Genomic DNA, 22,665 nt, shown 5'->3' on the forward strand with positions numbered 1-22,665 from the left:
CACAAGGCTCTCCCCCAAAGCTGAGGTCCCGAAGGCCTAGTCCCAGGGGCAAAGAACTCCCCCTTTCACCACCCTCTCCCCCACCCTATATTTGACACCTCAGAGTCTCCACCACCCATCACTAGCGTTTGTACGTTTAGGACTCCGGGTCCATGTCCCGGACAATACACTGCAAGGGCAGAAGGAAGAAAGCCCCCCGGAGCTCTTAGTGAGATGGACTCTGAGCCAACAGGCTATCCTTGCCACAGAGGTGGCCACCGAGGACTTCAGGGCTCGTGTTTGCAAAAAGAGAATGGAAGTACTTTCCCGGGACATTTGTGACAGCCTGTCTTGCCCTCTTGCCCAGGTCAGTGGGTCGGAGTACTGACCAGGCGCGCCGGGATGAAAGAACACCGACAGCACTAGAGGAGCGCCAACTTTCCACGGGAGGAGCGCTCTGGGAATAGGACTGGCGGGACCCAACCCTAACCGCACCAGCCGCACACTCAGATTGGTACCATCGAATGCGCGACGTCCTTAAGAGCTCCCTGAAACCACGCCCCCTTCCTGTTCTCGGGGCGTGGTGCGGGGCAAGGACCCCGTGACGGAGCTTGCTATTGGCTAAGAGGAGTAGGGTTGGCCCTGTGTTCGCCTGAGCAGGGGAGTACACAGCTCAGCGGACGCGGAGGGGAGTCTCTGCTCTCTGGACAGCAGTGGGAGGTGAGGTGTATGGGCATCGCACTGGCCGCAGACCCTCGGGAGCTAGGACTTGGCGACGCGGCTGCCGGGCTACCCGGCTGAGGCTTCAGAGGTGGGAACTGATGGGACTGGCTCGCTCAGCCGCGTCTCCCAGCTCTTCTGAGTACATTGAACGGGGCCCGCGCTGAAGTAGAAGCTGTTGGGGGGCTCACGGCCCAGAGTCCCAGTGTGGCCTGGAGGAACAGCGCCCGTGCCAGGGCGACCCAGACGGGAGCCTCTGGACCGAGCTCGTGTTGTGAAGAGACTCCTACTTCGTCCGAGGGGCGCCAAACCCAGGACAGTCGCGGCGTCGGGGCAGCAACCGAGTCCTCAGTGGGGAGACCCGGTCGGGGAGGGGGCGCGCAGTCCCGAACAGTCTCTGGGAACGTAGCGGAATCGGCCGGGATCACCCGGGGGCGCAGAGCCCCCGTCGCGCCTCGTGCGGCGGAGAGGCCAGTGGAGCGAGCGCTCGGAGGCGGCAGCCCATGGTCGGTTTGGGGGCGGCTGCCCAGTGAGTCTTCCTGGCCGGCCGGGCGGAGAAGAGCGACACCGAAGCCAGCAGGAGGAGAGTACTTAAAGGCCGGCGGCCGCGGACGATGGGCGCCTAAACGGCTCGGAGCACAGCGCGGCTGTAGAAGGAGAGGCCAGCTTTGCTGAGGAGGCGGCAGGAGAACCCAAAGTGCAACCTGCCCCCAGGAAGATGACCCGGCCTGGGCAGCGTTGGCTCGGCAAGTGGCTTGTGGCGATGGTCGTGCTGGCGCTGTGCCGGCTCGCCACGCCGCTGGCCAAGAACCTGGAGCCCGTGTCTTGGAGCTCTCTCAACCCCAAGTGAGTAACTTAACCTGCTTTGGTTCCTGGAGATAGGAGGCACTCCTTTGGGGTGAGGCCATGCGTCCTTGAATGCTTTTGGGGAGGTATTCAGAGGAGGAGTAGCGCCCCATTTTGTCTCTGGCTTTTTCCAGTGTGTTTTCCTGCGGACGGGCGGGGCAGGGTGCGGCGGAGTTGGGTGGGGGCACTTGGCTGAGTTGTAACCCTTCGAATTCCCGGCCCTGTCCTCTGCCTGTCCCGATCAAGTCGAGATGGTAGCGCCGGCCGAGATGGTAGCAAGTCGAGATGGAAGCGGGGAGTCTGGGCCCTCGAGAGCGCACCCGAGAGCGGGCCAGGGAGAGAACACAGCCCCCTCTGGGGCCCCTGGGAACGTGGCGGTTTTCGCCGAGAGCCGCTGGCGGGGGCGAGCTTCACCTGGACGGGGGACGAGGCCAGAACATAGGTTCTTCGTTTAACTGTGAAGGGACCACCACGTGAGACCCTGCGCTTGCGGCGGGTGGCAGCGCCTGTATTCCCCCATTCGGGGTTCTCCCATGTTCATCTCTCTTTCTTCGCTGTTTGCCTCCCTAGCTTTTCGCTTTGCCGTCTTTTCTAGCACCCACCCCCTCCCCGCCCTTTCTCCCTGCCTGGCCATGGAAGGGCGGGCGCTGCTCCTAGGCTCACAAAGGCGGCGGGTGGAGAGGGGCGGAATGGAAGAGGGGTTTGTGCGTGTGCATTGGGGGGAAAGAGGGTTCGGTCCAGAGCCCGTCGGGGGTCCAGTGGAGCCGGTGGCAGAGCTTGGAGGGCCAGCCCCGGCGTAGAGTGGCGGCCAAGCCAATGAGGGAGATGGGTGGAGAGTGGAGGATTCCTGCCCAGGCGACCCGTTGGCCTCCCACCCTATGTCTCTAAGACTGGGGAGCTGTGCTTAGCTTTCCCCAAGGGGCTGGGGAAGCAGCTATGTAGAGGAGATCCTTTCTTTTCTTCCTTCCCCTTCCCCTTCACAATCCCCCCTGCCCCGCCCCCAAACAACACACGCACTTTTCAGGGCGGTGGTTCAGTGTTTTTTGGGGCTGTTCGTGGGGAGTAACTGGGATTGTATGATGACATCTGGATCTTCTTCTTATGGTATCTGGAACTTGGGTTGGAACCGGGGGTCAAAATTTCTCTTCCTTCCTGTTTTCTGGAGGTCCCGGCAGTATGCAGACACCCTCACTTAATGGGGAATTGGGGAGGGGGTTGCCTTGGCCTGCCCTGTCTGTACCCTCCAGTTCCTGTATCTGGAATCTCTTCCTGTCCACTCTCTTGGGCTCCCCGCTACCTTCCCCCGCTCCTGCCTGCCTTGGCCTCTTCGGTTCCAAGGACAGTGCATCTCCCAGTCCTGGAGTGGGAGAAGGCAGCCTCTTTAGTTCTTTTCTCCTTGGGTTAAGGGAGGTCCTATTTACTGGTCTGTGGGATGGCTAAACCAGGGGCAGGGTAGAGGGCTCTGCCTCAGTACAAGGGAAGGAATTGGTAAGAATTTCTCTCCTACCCAGAAGCCAATCTGGGCACAGGACGCTTAACAGGAGGGGCTCAAAATGGTCTGGGGGCCCCTGGGCTACTGAGCCCAGGGGGAAAGGTTGTGAGGAACCCAGTTCCTCCCTGTACGGGTGGAGGCTGGAAATGCTGTCTTGAGCTAGGAGAGCTGAAATCCGCCTGGGGTAGCCCATGATAGGGGCTCATGGGAGTGACCTAATTGCTCTGTCAGGTCTCTAACCAGAGATAGCACGCAGCTCCATAGCTGGAAAAGAGCCCTCCTGCAGAGTTGGGGTGGAGGAAGCTGGGAGAAACCAGATCTCTCTGAGCTTCCCCCCTTTTGTGTTTCGGCCTTTAGTGCTCTGGACCGGTTTACAGGTTTTTAAAGTCTGCTCCTCCGCCCCGACCCCCACAAGCCACTTCAAACTGAGGGCAGGCGGCTGGGGGGTGGCTCAGGACTTGGTAGGATCTGCACAAATTCTTTCCTATAATTGAGCAAATCCTGGCAACGGTGGAGGACTGATACTAGTGTCCCTGCACCCCACCCCCACCCCAAGTTCCATCCCTGCTGAGGTGTCAGGAATGCAGCCTCCTTAATGTGTGTGTTAGCTGGGGGCTTAGGGGTAGGGTAGGACAGGATGGAGGCTCTGCCTTCAGCTCCACTCAAGCTCTGGGGGCTGCCTCTGCCAGCGCACCCAACCGTCAGGCTGCCACAGCCTTCGAAATAAACTGCTCTGTCTGTCTCTCCTTCTCTGCCTCCTGCCAGAGTTCTTCCTCTCGGGTCCCTGTTGTTCACCCTCTCACACCCTCTGGGAGCTACACTCACCTCTCTCCAGCTAGGCTCCCCTGCTCTCCCTTTCTCACACTCCCTCTCACTTAGGCACTATCTGCCTCTTTTTCTCAAGTCCTTTTGTTTCTTGCACATGCCCATGCTCTCCCTCACAGGCTCCTTTTCTCTTCCCTCCCTTCTTCCTGGCTTTTGGTCTCTCTCTTTAGCCTTGTCTGGAGCTGGCAGGCACTCCCCCCCACCGCCTCAACAAAATCTCCCAATGCTTATAAACCCAGCTTAATTGTTTCCTCCTTGGGAAAAAATATCAAAATAAAGAAGTGGTGTGGTTGGAGGTATGTTTCCAGGTTCCAGGGTGCACACAGCCCCAGCACAGCCTGGGAGATGGGAGCTGGAAAGGCCAGCCCAAGAATCCCAGCCTCTTTGCCCAGTTGGTGCTGAGAACTTCCAGGGTTGTAATCCCTGGGTGGCAAGAGCTTCTGCCTCCTTGGCCCCTCTGATCAGATTTTCCCAGTGAGTGCAGGGTGGGGAGGTGGGTTTGGTCCCACTATAGTTTGGGAGAAGCCAGAGTATGTTGTGAGTGCTTGGGTGGGTTGGGGGCTGTGATGGAAGGTCCCAGGGCTGCCCCCTCCCCCAGCCTCTTCCCCTGAGAGCTTTGGGCAGCCGGCAAGCCTCACACTTGAGTCTTCAGCCAAGTCCAGCTGCTGCAGTTCAGTCTCTCAGTCTGTTCTGACCCCTTTCTGCCCCCACTCAGGTTCCCCCACCTCTAGGGAGTGGGAATGTGCCTGAGATCACATTACACCTTCCCTACAAGGCAGGGGGGTGCGGGAATTCAGCTTGGCTTCCAGGACCCTTGACTGCATCCAGCATGGGTAGGGGCAGCTGTAGACCCCAACCCAGGCTTGCCTGCTATAAGCCAAAGTGTTGGCCCCAGGCTACTCACAGCTGTTCCAGCTCACAGTCCTGGGGAGGCCAGCTCAGGGGGCCTCTTTCCGGGGTGGCTGGGGACCTGACATCTTCTGTGCTGTGGCTGATTGGCCACAGGTGGGGGCCTGAGAGGGATGGGTGCCCAGCAGCTCCTAAAGTTCCCTGTTCCCCTCCCTCCCCACTCCCACAACAGGCAGCCAGGCCAGGGCAAGGAATGCCTGTGAGGCTGGGGAAGGGGAGGAGCTGAGGGTTCCCTTTCTCCCCTCAGATTCTCCTCTGCTTCACCAGCTGGGGTGGATGGGGATGGGCAGGCCTGGGTACTACAGCACATCACTATTTTCTGAGGTTGGGACCATGGAAAGGGTAGGCCAGCCGGGAGGCTGCTGGTTGCCATGGGAACATCACGTTTGGGGGAGGGTCCACCCTGTGATTATTAGTGGGGCTGAGGTTGGGGGATGCTTACCAGCCACATTCTGGGTTCCTTACCCTGTGCACCCTAGCAGTTCCTCCTTCATGCTAGTTGTTTTGGGTGGGAGTGCTAGCAGCCAGGAAGGGGTATAAGCTCCTTCAGCTTGTTATTTCTAAATGGTACTGTGCTGGACATGCTAACATTGCTATTTACAAAGCATCCCCATACGTGAGCTCATTGCGTATCCTGATAGCCCTGGGAAGTAGGGATCGACCTGGTTTTCCAGATGAGGAGGCCCAGAAAAGGCAAGTGACTTGTCTAAAGTCAGTCAGCTTGTAGAAGGTAGAGCTGTGCTATGTGCCATTCTTTCCACGCCATCCTGCTGCCTTGGAATCCAGGAGAGATGGGAATTCAAGGTGGGGTTTAGGAAGAGGTGCTGGCTGCCTGCCCCTGGGTCCCCCCATCACCTCACAGGTGTGCATGCATCTGTCCTTGTAACTCAGGCCCCGCCTATGTGGGATGAACAGTGTTCTGGCTCTCTCATCTGTCTTTGCCAGGCCTTCCTCTGAGGGTAGCCTGCTCAGGTGCCATGAGCCAAAGACAGCCAACTCACTGCCTGGCACTGTCCCTCCTGAGCTCCAAACAGCTTTGGTTCCTCTCTGGGCCAGGCATCTCACTTCCTCTCAGGGACCCCACAGAAAGCAGCCAGCAGAGGAAGGGGATATTAAGCCCTCAGTGGATGCTAGCATTGGCTAGAGGAGTAGCTGGAAGGACATAGTTCAGTGTAAGTGGGGAAGGTGACTTCCTCTAGGACTCTTCTGGCATCCCTGCTTCTGACAGTGCTGTGTGTGTGCCAGTACCCAGATGCTGTTCCTGCCCACCCACGCCTGGGCGGGCACTGCTGGGACACGCCAGGCCTGTTCCTGCCGCCTTGGGGGCTGGGTGGAGCTGGGGGAGTAAAAGAGGAGCCTTTAATTTGGGGGCTCCCCACCCTTGCTGGGATGAGACAGACTTGAGTTCTAGGTTGGGGTCTGGCCTCCACTGGTCCTGACCCTCTGGGTGTGCAGGTGTAGCAGTGCTGGGGTCACAAGTCAAGGCTGTGGCTAGAATCGTCTACCAGGCTTGGACTGGCATGGCCCAGGACCTCCCTTCAGCCACCCTCTGACCACAGGTTCCCAGATCCAGAGGGAAGTGTGAGAGGGAAGGAAGTGTAGACCTGGTTGAACATGGGCAGTTTTCTGGTCATGACCCCCATAGCTGTAACAAGCTCTCCCTGCTGTAGATTGTATGTGTGTGGGTGGAGAGGGGCTCAGCTGGACAAAAGCAAGGGGGAGGTGGCCTGTGACCAGTCCAGGGCTTTGGAGGCCACTGCTCAGAGCCTTCAGGCTTCTCCTATCCCAGGATTCTTTTATAGCAGCCATGGCAGTACTTCTAAGCTCAGTAGGAAGGCTGAGGAAGAGATGTGGGCTAGGGTGGGGGAGGGGGAAGTCAGGCCACAAGACAGGAGCCCAAATGCTCTGGCTGCCTCCTCCTAGTCCTTTTACTCCCTGGGGTGGCTCCCTGGGGTCCCAGGGCTATCAAAACTAAGGAGGGAAGGCCTCAGGGGTTACCATGGTGACCTGCTTCAGGCTTCCTGCTGGGCCATGTCAATCCCCTTATTTTCCAGAAAAGGGCTTTTTCTGGGGGTGGCCCCAGGCAGGAAAGCTTGGCTTGCTAATGGGGGGAGTAGTAGTGTTTGAAAAGTGGGGGTTAAAGAGTTTAACTTGGGGACATTCTCTTCCTTCTCCTCTCCTGCCCCTACTCCTAACTTGGCATGTAGGAGGAGCAAACTACAGGGTCCCCACTGTACCAGAGGACTAGCGCTGTACCTGACTTCAGGCTTCACTCTCGCTGGCTATGTGTCCACCCCTGTGGCCCTTTACCACTTTCTTGGGCTTCTCACAGGCCAAGAAACAGCTTTGTCAGCAGTGGGGAGGACGCTCAGAAGACACCTTAAAGGGGCATCTGGGGCAGGGAAGGCAGGTCTGGTCAGGCTCCTTTCCCTTCAGCACTTTGGGGGAAGGTGAGCTTCCCTCTGCCAGCTGCTATGCAAATGAACTGATGAATATTTATGAAGCCATTCACTGAGGTTGAAGAGAGTCTGAGGGGTGTTGGGGGCAGCAGTCCTTTCCTCTTCCCCCTCCCCCACCCACTATAGACATCCATTTCCTCAGTGTCCCTAGGTTGAACAAGTAGTGGGAGCCCCCCTATTCGAAGTCCAGGGCTCCAGAGCCGAAGTGGCGATGACAAATGGTGCTCAGGACAGATAAGACTCCCTGGTGAGGAGGCTAAGGCCATGTGGTTAGAAGGGTGAGCTGGCCTGTACCCCTTTGTATGCCCTCTGTGTACCTGCTGTTACCTCCAGGGAGGGTCTTGCTAAGGTGCAGCTATACAAGGATTCAGCCCATGTTTTACATGCCCTTAGACCCCTAGGGGTTAATATCCTGGGTGTTTAGGCTCCTTGCATTGGCTTTGAGCCCCTCTGTTCAATAGCACCGTTCATCTGATCACTCATTCTGTCACGTGATGAGCCTGGACTCAGTGGGTCTTGAAGGTTCCTTCTGGCTATAAGATGTTAGAAGTTGTCTAATCCTGATGTCTGGATGGAACCAGTTTGAGGACTGGAAAGTGAAAGTGGCCTTGGGAATTATAGAGGCTTTGTTGAAACCTTTTAGCTTTTTGTGGTAAATGGGGTGGTGGCATTCCCTGTCAAATGTTTGTACAGGCCCCCATCCCATGCCTGTTTCCTTTCTGGCCCTCTGGAGTGTGGTAAAGTTAGGTACCAAGGGGGAGACCTTCTCGCTGTGGCTTTTACCCTTCTGCACAGCAAGATGGCAGATACCAGCTTGTGGGAGCCTTACTTAACATGGAGGAAGAACTTCCTTTCTTCATCTACTTCATCTACTTGATAGTTCCCCTACTTGCCTTCTTGGGTATCAATTTCCTCCCTTGGGTGAGGACACGGGGCTTACAGTCAGCCCTCGTGCCTTGTCATGCCTGCTGAGGAATGGGCCCTCAGGAAGTGGAAGCACACTCTTCCATAGTCAGCTTCATCCTTTTGAAGCACTGCCTTCAGCTCTTTGTTGTCCTTCCTGCTAGGTCTGTCCCCAGTGGGATGAAGCCCACATTGCACAACTGTTGTGAAATATGAAGCCTTTCAAGCTGGCTCCCACTGAGCTTTTCCATCTCATCTGCTCCTCTCTGCCAATCACTGGGCCAAACTGGCCTGGGTTTTGTGTCCCAGCCACCACTGTCCATTCTTGCTGTGTGTTGACTTCTTATTCCTCACTCAGGACCCACTTTCATTCCACTCTTTCTGTGGAGCCATCTCTGACCACTCTGTCAGATGAGCTGTCTTCTTCCTCTCCCTACCTCCAGCCCTTACTGTCTGAACCACTCTCTCATACATATTGCTAGAGTGTGACCATTTACTTTTCAGACCCACCCCAGAAAGTAAAGTCCTTGAGAATGGGGCTGTATCTTCTTTTCCTGTCCCTTCCTCACACCATTGAAGAAACAAAACTGGGCTCATAGGTACTTGATGTTAAGATGTAGCCTCCTGCTTCTTAGTAGACAAGATTATTTCTAAGCAGGAATCAAACATATTGAGTGCCTACTGTGTGTTAGGTGCCCTACATGTGCTGTGCTATTTCTACTCCACAGCCCCAGGGGGGTAAGGCTCTTACATGCCCAGTTTATGAGTGAGGAGATTGCAACTCAGGTAGCTCATCCAAGGTTGAAGAGTGGCTAAGGGCCACATCTTTCTGATTCCAGAGTCTGCCTTCTTTGTCCTACATGGTACTGCCTTGCTCCCACCTCTAGCCTGCCCAGGCTCAGAAATGGCCAAGAGAACACCACTTTCTTACTGTACATGTAGGCAAGGACAGAGTGATCTGAATGGATGGCCCTGGGCAGCTGCTCTCCAAGCCCTGATATTCCCTAGTGCCTGGCCTTCTGGATTAGAAGATGAACCCAGCTCAGAAAGGATTATGTCCATCTCCTCTGAGGATCTGGAGCAGAGGCAGTCTGGAGGTGGGGGGATTAGAACACAGAAGAGCCATGTTCCTGTGGCCTTAGCTCATATGATCTGTTGTCCCTGCTTGGGCTCCTTCTCTCTCTCTCTCTTCTTAAGAGAAATGGTCAAGTGTGGGGATAAGGCTGTTATGATATGGAGGTGGGATGGTCCCTGGGAAGAAATGAGAGCTGTGTGGAGCCACACCTGGCCAGAGACTGTGCCCATTACCTCTTGTTCCCAGGTGATGTCTATACCTATCTCCCCATCATGCCCAAGATTAGCAAGGATGGGGAAGAAGGCATGGGTCCCAGACAAGTTGAGCTCCCCTAGCCGTTGTTTGGCTGGGAGTTGTGGGGGTGGTGGCTAAGGCATGTGTGGGCTTGTTGTGCATGTGTATGTGTGTGCATGTGTGCACATGTGCACAGGGGAGGTGGTAGCCGTGGCTGTGAAGGAGTGTGTGATGGGGGTAGGAGGAGAACAGGGCTGCCACCTTAATACCCAGCCCATTGACTAGTCAGCCCCCTGCGGAAATGCCGCATTAGGACAAAGGGCTCCCCCAGCTAGGCAGGGCCCCACCCTGCCAAGCAGTCAAAGCCTGGCAACCTAGCCCATGGGCCACCCCTTCCACACCCTGCTGGCAGTGTGGTTCTCACTCTCCACCCCCAGCCTGAGGATAGAGGAAGGACAGAGTGCCTATTTGTGCTATCTCCACCCAGTAGGCCCAGCCTGGCCCTCGCTGTCTGCTCCCCTGGTGCTGGGGATGGCCTGGGACCCCCAGCCCAGAGGCTGACCATATCTTCCCTTCTGGGCAGGTTCCTGAGTGGGAAGGGCCTGGTGATCTATCCAAAGATTGGAGACAAGCTGGACATCATCTGCCCCCGAGCAGAAGCAGGGCGGCCCTACGAGTACTACAAGTTGTACCTGGTGCGGCCTGAGCAGGCAGCTGCCTGCAGCACTGTACTCGACCCCAACGTGCTGGTCACCTGCAATAGGCCGGAGCAGGAAATACGCTTCACTATCAAGTTTCAGGAGTTCAGCCCTAACTACATGGGCCTGGAGTTTAAGAAGCACCATGATTACTACATTACCTGTGAGTCCCTGTCCATCATGTGGCTCTCTCCTCTCCTGTGGTAGTGGGAGCTTCTAAGTAGTGCAATGGGACTGCCTGCAGTTAAGGTCTTGCCTGATCTGGTTACCTGGGAAGACTGACATGCTCTCCTGCCAACGTGGCCTTACAATTCTGGCCCAACATTCACCATGGGGCCTGCTGCCAGCTCACCTGAGCTCTAGGAGTTGGTCATAGATGACTTCAATGCCTGGTGCACTGTCACCTGTCTCTTTGCCCACCTAAAATCTAATCCTTGGAATGGCAGAGTTGACAGAGCCTTTTGGGATCAGCCAACTGTTCAGCCTTTCTCCTCATGGGAAACTGCAGCCTCAGGAAGTGAAGGGGCTTCTTGCCCTAGGCCAAACAGGGAGTTAGGGGTAGGATTGGGACTCCAACCCAGTTCTCCTGACCCCTAATCCAGGATTCCTTCCAGTCTGAGTAGAAGCCTCCTTGATGCCAGTTGTAATGTGCTTTGCCTGTGAGCAGCATTGCCCAGTGAGAAGCTGCACCTTAGTGTCCACTGAGAAAGAAGGGCCAAAGTCTGGTTAGGATAGAGGAGCAGCACCCTTGGAGGGGGCAAGTTCCTGGCCAGGGACTGGACTGGACCAGCTACTTTGTTTCTAGTGGGAGGGAAAGAAGTAGAAAAGTTAATAGATAGGTGGGAGCTGTTTGCCACGCCCTGACTCCCAGTTCTGTCCTTATGGGCTTAGGCAGCACTAGGGCTACTGGGTAATATGGACAGACCTTTCTCTCCCCCTGACTTCTCTGGCCTCTTGTTGCAGCTACATCCAACGGGAGCCTGGAGGGACTGGAGAACCGGGAGGGAGGCGTGTGCCGCACACGCACCATGAAGATCATTATGAAGGTTGGGCAAGGTGAGTGCCCAGTCTGAGGGCTCCCCAGATGTCCCTAAATGAGTGTGGGTCTGTTGGGAGGTGGGGAGGAGACAGTAGGATTCAAGTATCTGGGGGCTAGCACACACAGGCGGTTCTCAGCCCATGCTATGTGATTGAGGCTGCCAGGTCCATCTCCCTTACGTGCCCTTTCCCCACCCGCAGACCCTAATGCTGTGACGCCTGAGCAGCTAACCACCAGCCGGCCCAGCAAGGAGGCAGACAACACTGTCAAGATGGCCACACAGGCCCCTGGTGCTCGGGGCTCCCTGGGCGATTCTGACGGCAAGCATGGTGAGTGTATAGACATCTCCCAGCAGGCAGAAGCCATTGCTTGGCGGCCCTTTCAGGCCCTGCCTCTGAAGAAAGGCAGGAGAGGGCCCAGCTTGAGATAAGCCATGTGTCCCTAGGACTCCTGGCTGACCATTCCTCCCTTCGCTTCCCCTTCCTCAGAGACTGTGAACCAGGAAGAGAAAAGTGGCCCAGGTGCAAGTGGAGGCGGCAGTGGGGACCCTGACAGCTTCTTCAATTCCAAGGTGGCATTGTTTGCTGCCGTTGGCGCTGGCTGCGTTATCTTCCTGCTCATCATCATCTTCCTGACGGTTCTGCTGCTGAAGCTGCGCAAGCGGCACCGAAAGCACACGCAGCAGCGGGCGCCTGCCCTCTCGCTCAGTACCCTGGCCAGTCCTAAGGGTGGCAGTGGCACAGCGGGCACCGAGCCCAGCGACATCATCATCCCCTTACGGACTACAGAAAACAACTACTGCCCCCACTATGAGAAGGTGAGTGGAGACTACGGGCATCCTGTCTACATCGTCCAGGAGATGCCACCCCAGAGCCCAGCAAACATCTACTACAAGGTCTGAGAGCTCAGCACAGCCTTGGGCCCCAAGGGACAGTCGGCTGGGACCGCACCTCTCCTTTTTCCCCCCCCGCCCCCCCCCCCGCCAGCTGTGCCCACCTTTGTATTTAGTTTTGTAGTTTCTTGGCTTTTATAATCCCCCTTTTGCTCTGACCCCTGGGCTTCAGAGGGGGGTGCTTGTGTCCCCAGCCCCCATGCTCTTGTGCCTTCCCCCTCTGGCCAGGCCTCTGGGCTCTGCAGGGTCACCCCTTCTTGGAGGGCAGGGATGGACACTGATGGACAGCAGGCAGGGAGATGCCCCCCTGGCCCTGCCCCGTCACTCCCTTCCCCCTTCCCAGGACTGCTTGTCCACTATCATCACTGTTTTTAATGTTTTTATGTTCATTTTTTAGCTGACAACTCAGTTTCATCTGTTTTTTGAAGAAAAATTGAAAAGGGTAAAAGGCAGCCCCTCCCCAGGTTTTCTGAGCCTGGCCCAGCCCAATACAAGGGGCCTGGGACAAGATGTAACTAGCCGGGAAGCATAGGATGGCATTTCTTTTATAAACTCTGTGGTATATTGGGGGTGGGAGGTGGTGAGGGGGTAGGCTAGGGCTGTTCTTGCCCATGAGAGAAGGTGAGAGTGCCACTCATCAAGGTATGTCAGCCTCCCCTCCTGACCTTCTTTCCACAAAGCTGATCTTGGCAATGGGGTGGTGGCTGCCACCCTTCCACCAAAAAAAAAAGAAAAAAAAATCCCTTCCCTGTGGGATTCTTGGGCATCTCCTGCCTCCCTTACTCTCATGGTAATTAATGTCTTAATTGGCTGTTGCCTGGGGAACAGGAGAACTGCTTCAGGCAGATGACCTCATGGGGGGTGGAGGGAGGTGAGGTTGCCCAGGTGGCTATTTGCCCTGCAGAGCTGGGAGTCCCCTGCTCACCCCCCACCCGTTCTCCCCTCACCTTTGGCATCTTTTGGCCGGGTGGGAAAACAGGCCCAGACACCTAAGTGGGTATAAGACCAGGTGACCTACTCCTTTTCTGGGCTCTAGCATCAGTGGGTGTCCTCCCGACCCAGCTCCTGCTGGCCCCCAGTCTTGGGATGGGGCCTGGAAAGAGGAAGAGGCTGCCCAGGGCTGGACCAGCATGCCGTGCACTTTGACCCCAGCTCCTTGCCAGCACGGCTGCTAACAGACTGCCACTTGAGTGCGCCTTGTCAGTGCACCCAGAGTGGCTATGGAAGGAGCTGGGCCTTACACCATCCACCTCCACACTGCCTCCTGGCCAGCTGCCCACCCCAGTGCCTGGTGGGAGAGGGAGCAGAACAGCCAGCCCCTTCCAGGTGGCAGTCGGAAGGGTGTTTTGTTTTTGTTTCTGTTGCCATTTGTGTAAATACTAGTCTTTTTTGGAAAAAAATAATGTAAAGATGTTTTGTATAAACTCTGAATTATTTTCTTGTTGCTTTTTTCTTAGAAAAAAATAAGAACTAAAAAAAAAATCAACCACATGGAGAAATGGGTGTAAAATGGTGTCATGATGTTGGGAATGAAGTGTGGTGTATGAGTGAGTATGTGTGTGAGTGAGAGAGAAAGAGACTCCCTGTGCACAAACCACTGGTGATGTGAGCAAGTATGGAAAGAGGGTGTCTGCCCTCATGGAGCAAGATGTTTCAAGTATCCCATGGCCCTCCTGCTCTCCCTTCTCCCCACATTTCTCTGGCCTCTTGTGCTGGAAACTGTGACCATTGTCCCGTGTCTATCCTGTCACCTCTGTGGCATAGGCCATGCGCATTTGCCCAGTATGGCATTAGGCTCAGCTAGAGAGACTTGATGGAGGAGGGGGTGGTCCCCAGGGGGGCCTGGGTGTGTCTGCAGGTACTGCCACCACATGGCTGGGGCTAGATCTGGGATCTGCTGGCAGGCCCAACCCTGCCCTGCCTCAAGACACCTGGAGGTGGATGGAAACAACTTCCCAAGAGCTGGGCCTCAGCTGCAGCTCACTAGGTAGTAAGGCCACTCCTTACTCCAGGCTGCCTGGTTGACTTAACCAGAAGAATCTTCCTTCTCCTGTCTTCAAAGCTGGACCACACGAGAGCCCTCACCATGGCATATTTGGGGGCTTCTGGCTGGCGGTAGAAGCCCTCAAGGTAGATCAGCCATGAGCACCCAGTCTCCCCCCCACAGGCTCCCTCCCTAGTCCAGGAGTGTGGTGACTGCCCTGAAGAGGGTTTGGCCTCAATTTCCAGCAGAGAGGCAGACTGGCAGGGCCTGGGGCCCTCCTGCTCCAGCAGCATTGAGCAGCCTTTCAGTCTAGTATGGGGACTCCCTGTGGAGGTGGCTAGGGAAGATATAAGAAGAGGAGGATAAGTGAGATCCTAGCAGCTGAAAATGGGTAAGAAGGCACTGGAGGAAAGGAGGAGAGGGAAGGAAGGGGAGGGCTAGTTAGAGATCCAGAGAAGGAAGCCCCAGTCAACCGGCCAAGGAGCAGACATGGCTATGAGGGAAGTGGGAGGAGAGCCTTGGGACCTGTAGGGTGGAGGAAAGGAAGGGTGGGCTGGAGCTGGGCTGGGCCTAGCTGGGGTGCTCCAGGAGCCAGCTGGGGCAGAGGCTGTTTATTTGGTTTCTCATTAACCAAAGGAAGTGCCTGGATCAGATGGAGCCTCTGCTGCTTGACTGCCTGCCCAGACTGGGGCCCAGCCTGGGCCAGGGGTCCTTAACCCGGGCTGGTTCAGGCTAGATTGATGTCTCTAACTGAGGAAGAGCCTGACCCATGTTGGGTGAGCCCTTCCCACACTTCCCCAACTGAGTGTCCTTGGGTGGTCCCCCACCCAGCACAGGATACCAGCTGCCCTCACCCTCACCTTACCAGTGGGGGAATGAGTTTCTGGGGGCCCTTTGGGAGTAGCTGTGGGAGTGTGAAGTCAGATCTGTGGGAGAGAGTGCAAGAAAGCATGGGGCAGTCTCTCTGACAGCCCAGAAGGTTTGTGACCAGCCGCTCCTGTTGCCCTGGCCTGCATAACTGAAGGCCGCTTTGCCCTCAATGCCCATACTGTGCTGGCCACACAGGAGTTCCCAGGAGCTCTCTGTGGCAGCACATCCTCCAGCTGGACAGTGACCACTTTTTTTCAGACACTTTAACACACATTATCTCGTTGAGCCTCACAAAGCACGCTGTGAGGGCAGACAGTGGGGAATTGCTTGCCTCCTATTTAGGATGAGGAAACTGAGATCCTATGAGGAGCAGTAACTTGCTCAAGAACACACATCAAGTGACCAGGAGCACTGGGATTAGAGCTCAGGCCTTGTACTACACCATGAGCAAGTAGAAGTTTCTTGAGGGTGATTCTCCTTAGCCCCACTCCCCTGTTCCTTACCTATTTCAGATGAGACAGCAAGTGTGCTTCTTTGGGGATCTTGAAGAACAGGTGCCCTCCCCACCATTCCCTGCCCATCTGTGCAGGTCAGGGAGGGCCCAGGCCTAGCTAGCTGGAGGCCAGAGTGGTGAGCCTCCAGTGGCAGAGCCCCAGACAGGCCCCACCCTCTGCCCTCCTTCCTGTTCCAGTTGGACCCAAGCTCCTGGTGAGTCAGGGATAGAAGATGCATCCCAGGTGAGGGTGGGGCTGCCTGGCTTCCTCTGAAGGCTGAGCCCAGATCACTAATGATGCCAGGCTGGGCAGGTGCTAACCAGGCCTCAGTTTCCCTGAAGGGACAGGCCTTGTGAAGCTGGAAGGCCAGGGCTCTTGTGCCTTACTGCACTCATCCATTTTAAACTCTGAGGAGGCCTCTCTGAGGCACCAGGGATGTGGATGGCCTGGCACCCTCTAGGCAGTGGCTTGAGGGTGGGCCGAAGAACTCAGAGAGACTCTGGTCTGACTGGGACCATCCTAGGTTGGGCCCTGCTGAGCAAATGGCCCTTGGGCCACCTGGCATCAATCACTCTTGGAAATCCGGCCTGCCTGCCTGCCTGCCTGGCCTCCTGTCCTGCCTGGGCATGTCACAGTCCCGCTGACACCCCAGCTGAGTCAGCCCCAGCCTGCCTGGGGACCCTCCTTGCCCATCTGCTGCCGGCCTCCTGTACAGCTGGCCATTGGATCTTGGGGGCTGGGGCCCCAGCTGGTGCTGATTAGGTTTGCTCCCCCTTTGGGAGGCTGTTGAGGGGGAGACCAGCCCCACCTAGGACAGGGGTCACAGAGCCCAAACTGAAAGCAATTTAAGGACATGGGGGAGACAGTAATTATAAGTTCTGTTTCCAGTGGTTGATTATCCAGCTGGCAAAGAGAAAGGAAAGAGGGAAATCTGGGGGTGAGGGGAATAAGGAATGTGTGAAGGGTAGGGCAGGGTGGAAGGAGTCTGCCCATGGCGGCCCTTTGACACAGGGGAAAGAGCCCCAGGCCCAGAGGCTGGAGACTGAGGGCCTCTCCCTGCCCTAATATGACTCTCTTTTTGATCAGAGGCAGGTAGATCTCTGCTTTTTGGGCCTCAGTTTTCCAGTCTGGAGTGGGACTAGATTTCTTCATTTATTCAGAAAGTTTTTACTGAGCATTTCTACTACATGCTGATCAGTGGACACTAGGGCACAGTGATGAACAATATGGACAAGGTTCTTCTAGAAAGGCCTTTATGTGCCTGGTTAACTGAACTCAAGTGTGCCTGTGTGGTGACAGGTTGTGAGAAGATGAGAGGCAGAATGGTGGATACACAGATGAAAAATTTGGGTTCTGAAGTTAGCCTTCCATGAATTCATTCATCTATTTTTTTCCCCATCAAATCTTGAATGCCTAGTACATAGCAAGCACCAATAAATGGTAGCTGTTGCTTCTCCTGTGAGGAGTGCAGTGGGCAGTTGGGCTCTGGGGCTGGGCTTCACGAGAATCTTTTTTGCTTTCAGAGTGGACTCCAAGTCCTGGCTGTTCCCATTATCCCTGACCAAAGCTGGCCTTTTGCAAAGTTCCTAAACATCCTCACCAGAAGTTATCCTAAGGTCCCAGTCCCAGCCTGCTTCCCCCAACCCCCAGCCCAGGTGTACCCATGATAAATAATTCCAAAGCCAAAGTAGAAGTGTGTGTCCTCAGCCCTTGTGACCCCATTGGCTGGTCTATCTCAGACTCCCCAGAGGCAGTAGGTAAGGAACTCCCCGCTTTCTCTGGCCAGAGCCCTAGGGAGAGGCTCCAGATGGCTCTTTTGATTTGATGGTACCAGGAAAAGCCAAGGAGATCCTGGAATTCACTTTGTATTGGGGCCTCCATGCTGGCTGGATTCTGCTGGGTAGAGCCCTTGCTCTCAGAAGGGCTGGCTGGTGGCCTCCCCAACTGCCCTCATGCCTGTTCAGAAGAATCCAAGAGGCCTGAGGCCAGGAAAGGGTAGAGCTAGGACTTTCCTGAGAGCTCCTTTCTAGTTCAAACCCCTCATGGGGCGAAGTCCAGAAACCGGAAGGGACTTGCTCAAGGGCATGCAGGGAGTGCTGGCAGAGCCAGGCTTCAGAACCAGCTTCTTTGGCTGACACAGAACCAGCTGTGTGCCCTTCTTACGCACTGTTGCTTTGTTCTTCCAGAATCCCCAGGAGTTTGTATGTGTGAGTGAACCAAACAAACCTATATATACACAGCATTTATCCTGACAAACTATGTAAGTTTACACAAGGCAATTACCAAATGACACATTATAACCCTGAGAAAAACATGGCCCCAAGAGGTTTAGGCCTGGTGGGAGCAGATCTCAAAAATATACTAACAGTTTACCCCCCTCCCTGGGGGCCCCTCCTCTCTGGCATCTCACACAGCTCTGATGTCAGTCATGGTCACAGCAGCTTGGAAAACATTTATAGGGGCCAGAACCACTGGTTTGTGGCCCAGACCCAGGACTAGGTATCTCAGTTGTGTGGGGCTTTAAGGGTTGTGCAGTTCACTCTTCCCTGGGAGCTGAGTCTGACCATCCAGCCGCCTGTGCACACCTCCAGGGCATTCTATCCTCCCTCCCTGACCCAGGCAGCCTGGCCTTTCTGGCCAGTCTGACAGTGAGCTCTCCTTGCCCTGTCTGCAGCTCCCCTGAACACACTAATAGCCATGGCAGTAACATACTTTCACATGCAAATTGCTATGGAATTCTCAACCCCTGCCAGTGCCCCAGCCCCCAAGGCCTCCCCCTGGGCAGATTCAGAGAAGAGAATGGAATCTTTCAAGCTGTTAGGGCATTTAGAGACCTTCTAGTTCAGCCCCCTTGTTGGCTGGATAGGAAAACTGAGACCCAGAGAAGCAAAGAAGGAACTGCACACAGTCACACACCAAGTTCACCAGGACTGGCCTCACCCAGCTCTTCTGACTTCTAACCCATTGCCTCCTCAAACCATCACACAGTCTTCCAATCCCCTTGCTCCCACCCTCAACCTGGGTTGTTTGCTCTGGGCTCTGGGATCCCTGCCTCTGGCACAGATGCTTATCTGAGGGACACCTCAGAGAGGCCTGGGAATGTGGAATCCAGAGAAGAAAAGGCCTAAAGTGTCCATAACTTGGGGGCATTGCCCAGGGAAGGAAGCCATTCTCCTCTGAACAGGCAATGGGCAGGATTTGCTCACTTCTCTCTCTGTGCAATCCCCTGCCACCCCCACTGTAGCCCCCACCACCTTGATCCCTTGATCCTGGTCAAACCATTCTCCCCCCCATAGAAGGCCTGCCAAGCGCCAAGCCATTCCAAGCCTTCTCCTGGGCCCTAGCCCCACCAGATCTTCTTAGCTTCATGCATGATCTCTCTGTGGAATTTCCACCAGCAAAGACTAGACCCTGGAAGGCCCCAGGAACCCAGGTCCCACCCGGGTATGGAAAAATCCTCCTTCCCGTCAGTTCAGCTAAAACAAGATCAGAATTTTCTGGAATGAATCTTATAAGGAAATGAAAATAAACACTGAAAGGGGAAAAGAGACTTGTTTACAGAGCACAGGTGTCTGCTCCCAGCTCAGCTGAGGTATTGCCACAGATGGGCCCAAGCTAGAAACTTTGGGGTTATCCTTCAGTTCTGTCTCTGAAACAGCTCTTGACTCTGCCCATTTCTGACCACCCCCCATGCCACCACCCTGGTTCAAGCTGCCTTCATCTCCTGTCTGCGCTATGGCAGTAGTGCCCTGCTCTTGCAAAATGGCAGCCCCGGCTATCTTTCCCAAACCCAGTCCTGATTGGGTCAACCTCTGTGTCCCTTTCAAATTTGTCAGTTGTCCCTCAACTCCTCAGCATGGCTGTCAGGGCCCTGGGTGACCTGGTCCCTGCCAATCTTTTAAGCTCCACACCTCTATGCCTCCACACCACACTTACCTTACACCCCAAGAACACAAACCTACTCACTGCCCCCTGACCAGGCCAGGCACCCTTAAGCGTCTGAGGCTTTTTGTATACACTTCCATCAGCCCGAAATGCATGTCACTTTGCTCCTGGCCTGGCTAATTCCTATTGCTCCTTCACAGACACTTCTGATCCCCAAATCCAGGCAAAGGTGGGGCTCTCTTTTCAGCTCTCACAGTGCTTCTGCTCTTTCTACATGACCTGTGTCCATTGCCCCCACTAGATTGTGAGCTTCTTGAGGGTGGGAACTGAGTCCAATACATCTCTGTTTCTCATCTACAGTGAGGTCTGTCACAGAACTTAGCACAGAGGCAATATCAATGAACCTTTGAAACATCTGCCAAATTGAATGGGCTTGGCTGGGCTGGGACAGTCATCCCAGGGTTCTGTCCCTGCCTTCCCCCTGCTTACATTACTGTTCAGCCAATCTGGAGAGTTAATGTCTTCTTTTATTATCCTCCAATAACAGCAAACATTTATTATGGGCCAGGCAACATGCTCAAGGCTTCACCTGCATTACTCCATTGACATCTTATGTCTCAGTGAGGTCTCAGGGATGTCCTTATCTTAGGTAGGACTGTGATTAACCTCCTATAGATGAGGAAATAGAGGCTCAGAGAGGGGAACCATCTTGTCCACGTGCATATGACTAGGAAGTTGTTGAGCAAGGATTTGTACTCAAGAAACCTGTATCCAGAGTCCAAATGCTTAGGTACTTTGTCACACTAGTGAGGTGAAATGCTGATGCTACCATGGGGAGAGAGTGAGGCAGGGCCCTTGACATCAGCCATATGGCTTCAGAGGCTGTCTAGTGGAGTGAAGAACCCAGGCTCTGTAGGGGTTACATCCCAGCTTTACCACGTTCTAGCTATCAGTTATTGAGCAAGCTACTTAAACCCCTCTGTGCTTCTGTTTTTTTCCTCCATAAGATGGGGCTGAGGGTAGCAGTCATCTCAGAAGACTACAGTGAGGATTAAGTGAATGCACAAACAGCAAGCCCTGAGAACAGTGCCCTGGTAGTTGCTCAATACACACCATTTACCAGCCTTCACGTTCTGAGGCAGTCTTTGGCTCCTGTCACCCAGCCATTGGCAGCTGAGTCTGCTCCAGGCTGGTCTCTGTGGGGCCACTTGAATTAGAGGCTCAGCAGCCAGAGATTCTTTAACCTCAGCCTCAGTCTCAGCCTGGGTCATCATGGTCCCAACAAGAGTCCAGCAGTGGTGGGCTGCAAGCTCCTCCAGGCTGCAGCCCCAGGGCCCAAGGGGAGGAACGCCCAGTCTGCTGTGCTCCCATGGGAGCTTGGAGTCAGGGTTGGGAGGCCTGCATTTGAGGCCTGACTGCCACCACGAATACTTGAGTAAGTCATCTCTTTTCTCAAGGCCTGGGAATGAAACGATGTAAGCAAAACTGCTTTGTAAAAAGCAACAAGCGTGCTTTGATGTAAGGAGCCACCACTTCCCATCAGAATGTGTGTTACTTCGGGGCAGTGAACCCGGAGCTCAGGAAAGAGCTGATGAGTAAATGAGTAAGCAAGTGTCTCCCTCACCCAGGATGTATGCCCATTCCCAGCCAAGCTCCAGCAGCCAGAAGACCAGTTCTCAAGCAGGGACCTTCTGGGAGTATCTGGAATGCTTCCAGGAAGGCAAGAAGCTTGTGTTGCCCTGATCAGGAGAAGTCTATTCATCAAAACCTGAGAACCAGAGATGAACTTGTCCACATCCTCAGTAGAGTCCCTAGAGCTTCCAGGTATCATTGGAAAGAAAGACGCTACACTAAATGGCTTCTTTCCACACTCATTAGGCTGGTGAAGTTTCAGGTGGTACAGCCTTTCTGGAGACCACTTAGATAATAATATACATCAAAAGCCTAAGAAGGTGCAGACCCTCTGGCCCCAAAATTCCGATGTGGATGAAGGTCATGCTGAAGGGATTTTAAGCACAATTGTATGCATTTTCAGTGTTTTTCTAATATGAAAAAGTTGGAGAAACTGCAAAAGCCACCTTCTCTGTGGGAAGTTTATCATAGTTTACACATGTACACACAGCCCTCCAGTAACAAGGAAAATGTTTTGAGGTGGCACATATTGACTGTCATCTTTGAGAAAGCTGCCCAGTTCTCCATCTGAGCTCAGCATGTGTCTCTGGGGTCTAGCATGCTGGATCACAGCTACTGGATTCTTCACCTGTTAGTAACTCAGTTTCCTCATCTGTAAACTAAGGTGTCTGATACTACCAAAGGTGTTGGGCTGTTGAGAAGATGCCATAAGATAATACATGGAAAGCCCTTAGCACAGGGCCTGGCATGTCATAACCACTCAATTCATTTTTATTATTGTAATTACTATCTCAGAGTGAGATGGTTGCATGATTGCCTCAGTCATTGGACCATGATTTCTTCAGAGGTAAGGACTATGCTATATATATGTTTTTTTTTCTCTCTGAATCTCCAGGGCCTGCAACAGAGCTTGGCACATAGTAGGTGCTGTGTGAGTTCGATGAAAGACAAAATTTAGTCCAATGCCCTCAGCACAGGGAAGAGGCAGCTAGGCCCAAGAGAGGGCAAGTCAAACACTGGGCCTAGAACTTGGGTCTTCTTTCCTCAAATTGTGGCACCTTGGGGAGGGACTTGGGGGTGAGGGTAAGGGTTGGGAGCAAACGTTTGGATTCCTTGAACTGAACCTCCTAGGCTCTTTCCATGCTTTGGGTCTGGGATCCCTGTGATCAGAGGGTCTCCCGTGCTGAGGAAGTTGTGCTGACCCTCCTACCCATTCTTGCCCTCATTCCCTCCATCTCTGGCTCTAGCCTGGCCCAGACAAACAGGAAGAGTCATTAACCATCTAAATATACAGAGCCCAAGGGCCTTGTGCAGCCTGCAACAATGCTCGGGTCCCAGCAGGGCCAGCGCTTGAGGGCTAGCTGGGAGGGGGCCTGCTAAGGGTGCAGCCCCGGGAACAGCTAATGTGATGATTGATGGGGAGGTGAGTGAAGCCAGGCCAGTCCTAGGTCCTTGGAACACCCAGTCTCCAGTCCCATTCCTAGACCCCTATCCCTGCACACCCCCCAGGGCCAACCGTGGTTCCAGTGCCAGCTTTGGTGCCACACCCTCTCCACAATACCCAGCCCCTTAGTCCTTGTCCCTGAGTATCAAAGGTAGGTAGCCTAAGAGGTGGACAACCAGAAGTGGGGGTGGGTTTCCCCAGTCTCCTGCTTGCTTATTATTGTTAAGGGCTATTTCTCTAATCAAAACTCCCCAATTACCCAAGGGCCCCTCTGATTAATATTCC

The 22,665-nt window shown here is 54.6% G+C and overlaps 1 protein-coding gene across 3 annotated transcripts; it reads left to right on the top strand.

Annotated features, from left to right (window-relative positions):
• The first annotated feature begins 635 nt into the window (after positions 1-635).
• On the top strand, positions 636-13,507 carry EFNB1 (ephrin B1). Of its 3 annotated transcripts, none has more exons than XM_036932440.2 (5): positions 636-1,545; positions 10,026-10,303; positions 11,104-11,196; positions 11,380-11,508; positions 11,668-13,507. In XM_036932440.2, the coding sequence occupies exons 1-5, from the start codon at positions 1,418-1,420 to the stop codon at positions 12,078-12,080; spliced, it is 1,041 nt and encodes a 346-aa protein (XP_036788335.1). In that variant the 5' UTR covers positions 636-1,417; the 3' UTR covers positions 12,081-13,507. The 3 variants fall into 3 exon arrangements, with proteins under 3 accessions (XP_036788335.1, XP_057351318.1, XP_057351319.1); XM_057495335.1 differs by lacking the exon at positions 636-1,545 and adding an exon at positions 1,782-1,987; XM_057495336.1 differs by lacking the exon at positions 636-1,545 and adding an exon at positions 1,814-2,018.
• Positions 13,508-22,665: the final 9,158 nt, after the last annotated feature.

Source organism: Manis pentadactyla, chromosome X (genome assembly GCF_030020395.1).
Source record: "Manis pentadactyla isolate mManPen7 chromosome X, mManPen7.hap1, whole genome shotgun sequence".
Lineage (NCBI taxonomy): Eukaryota > Metazoa > Chordata > Mammalia > Pholidota > Manidae > Manis > Manis pentadactyla.

What these genes read in the sequence shown, in the direction of transcription:
- EFNB1 (XM_057495335.1), top strand. Translation starts at nt 1,797, where the DNA reads ATGGTAGCGCCGGCCGAGATGGTAGCAAGTCGAGATGGAAGCGGGGAG. An exon ending in GGGACGAGGCCAGAACATAG is followed by an intron (nt 1,988 to 10,025) that starts GTTCTTCGTTTA and finishes CCTTCTGGGCAG; the next exon opens with GTTCCTGAGTGGGAAGGGCC. An exon ending in CCATGATTACTACATTACCT is followed by an intron (nt 10,304 to 11,103) that starts GTGAGTCCCTGT and finishes CTCTTGTTGCAG; the next exon opens with CTACATCCAACGGGAGCCTG.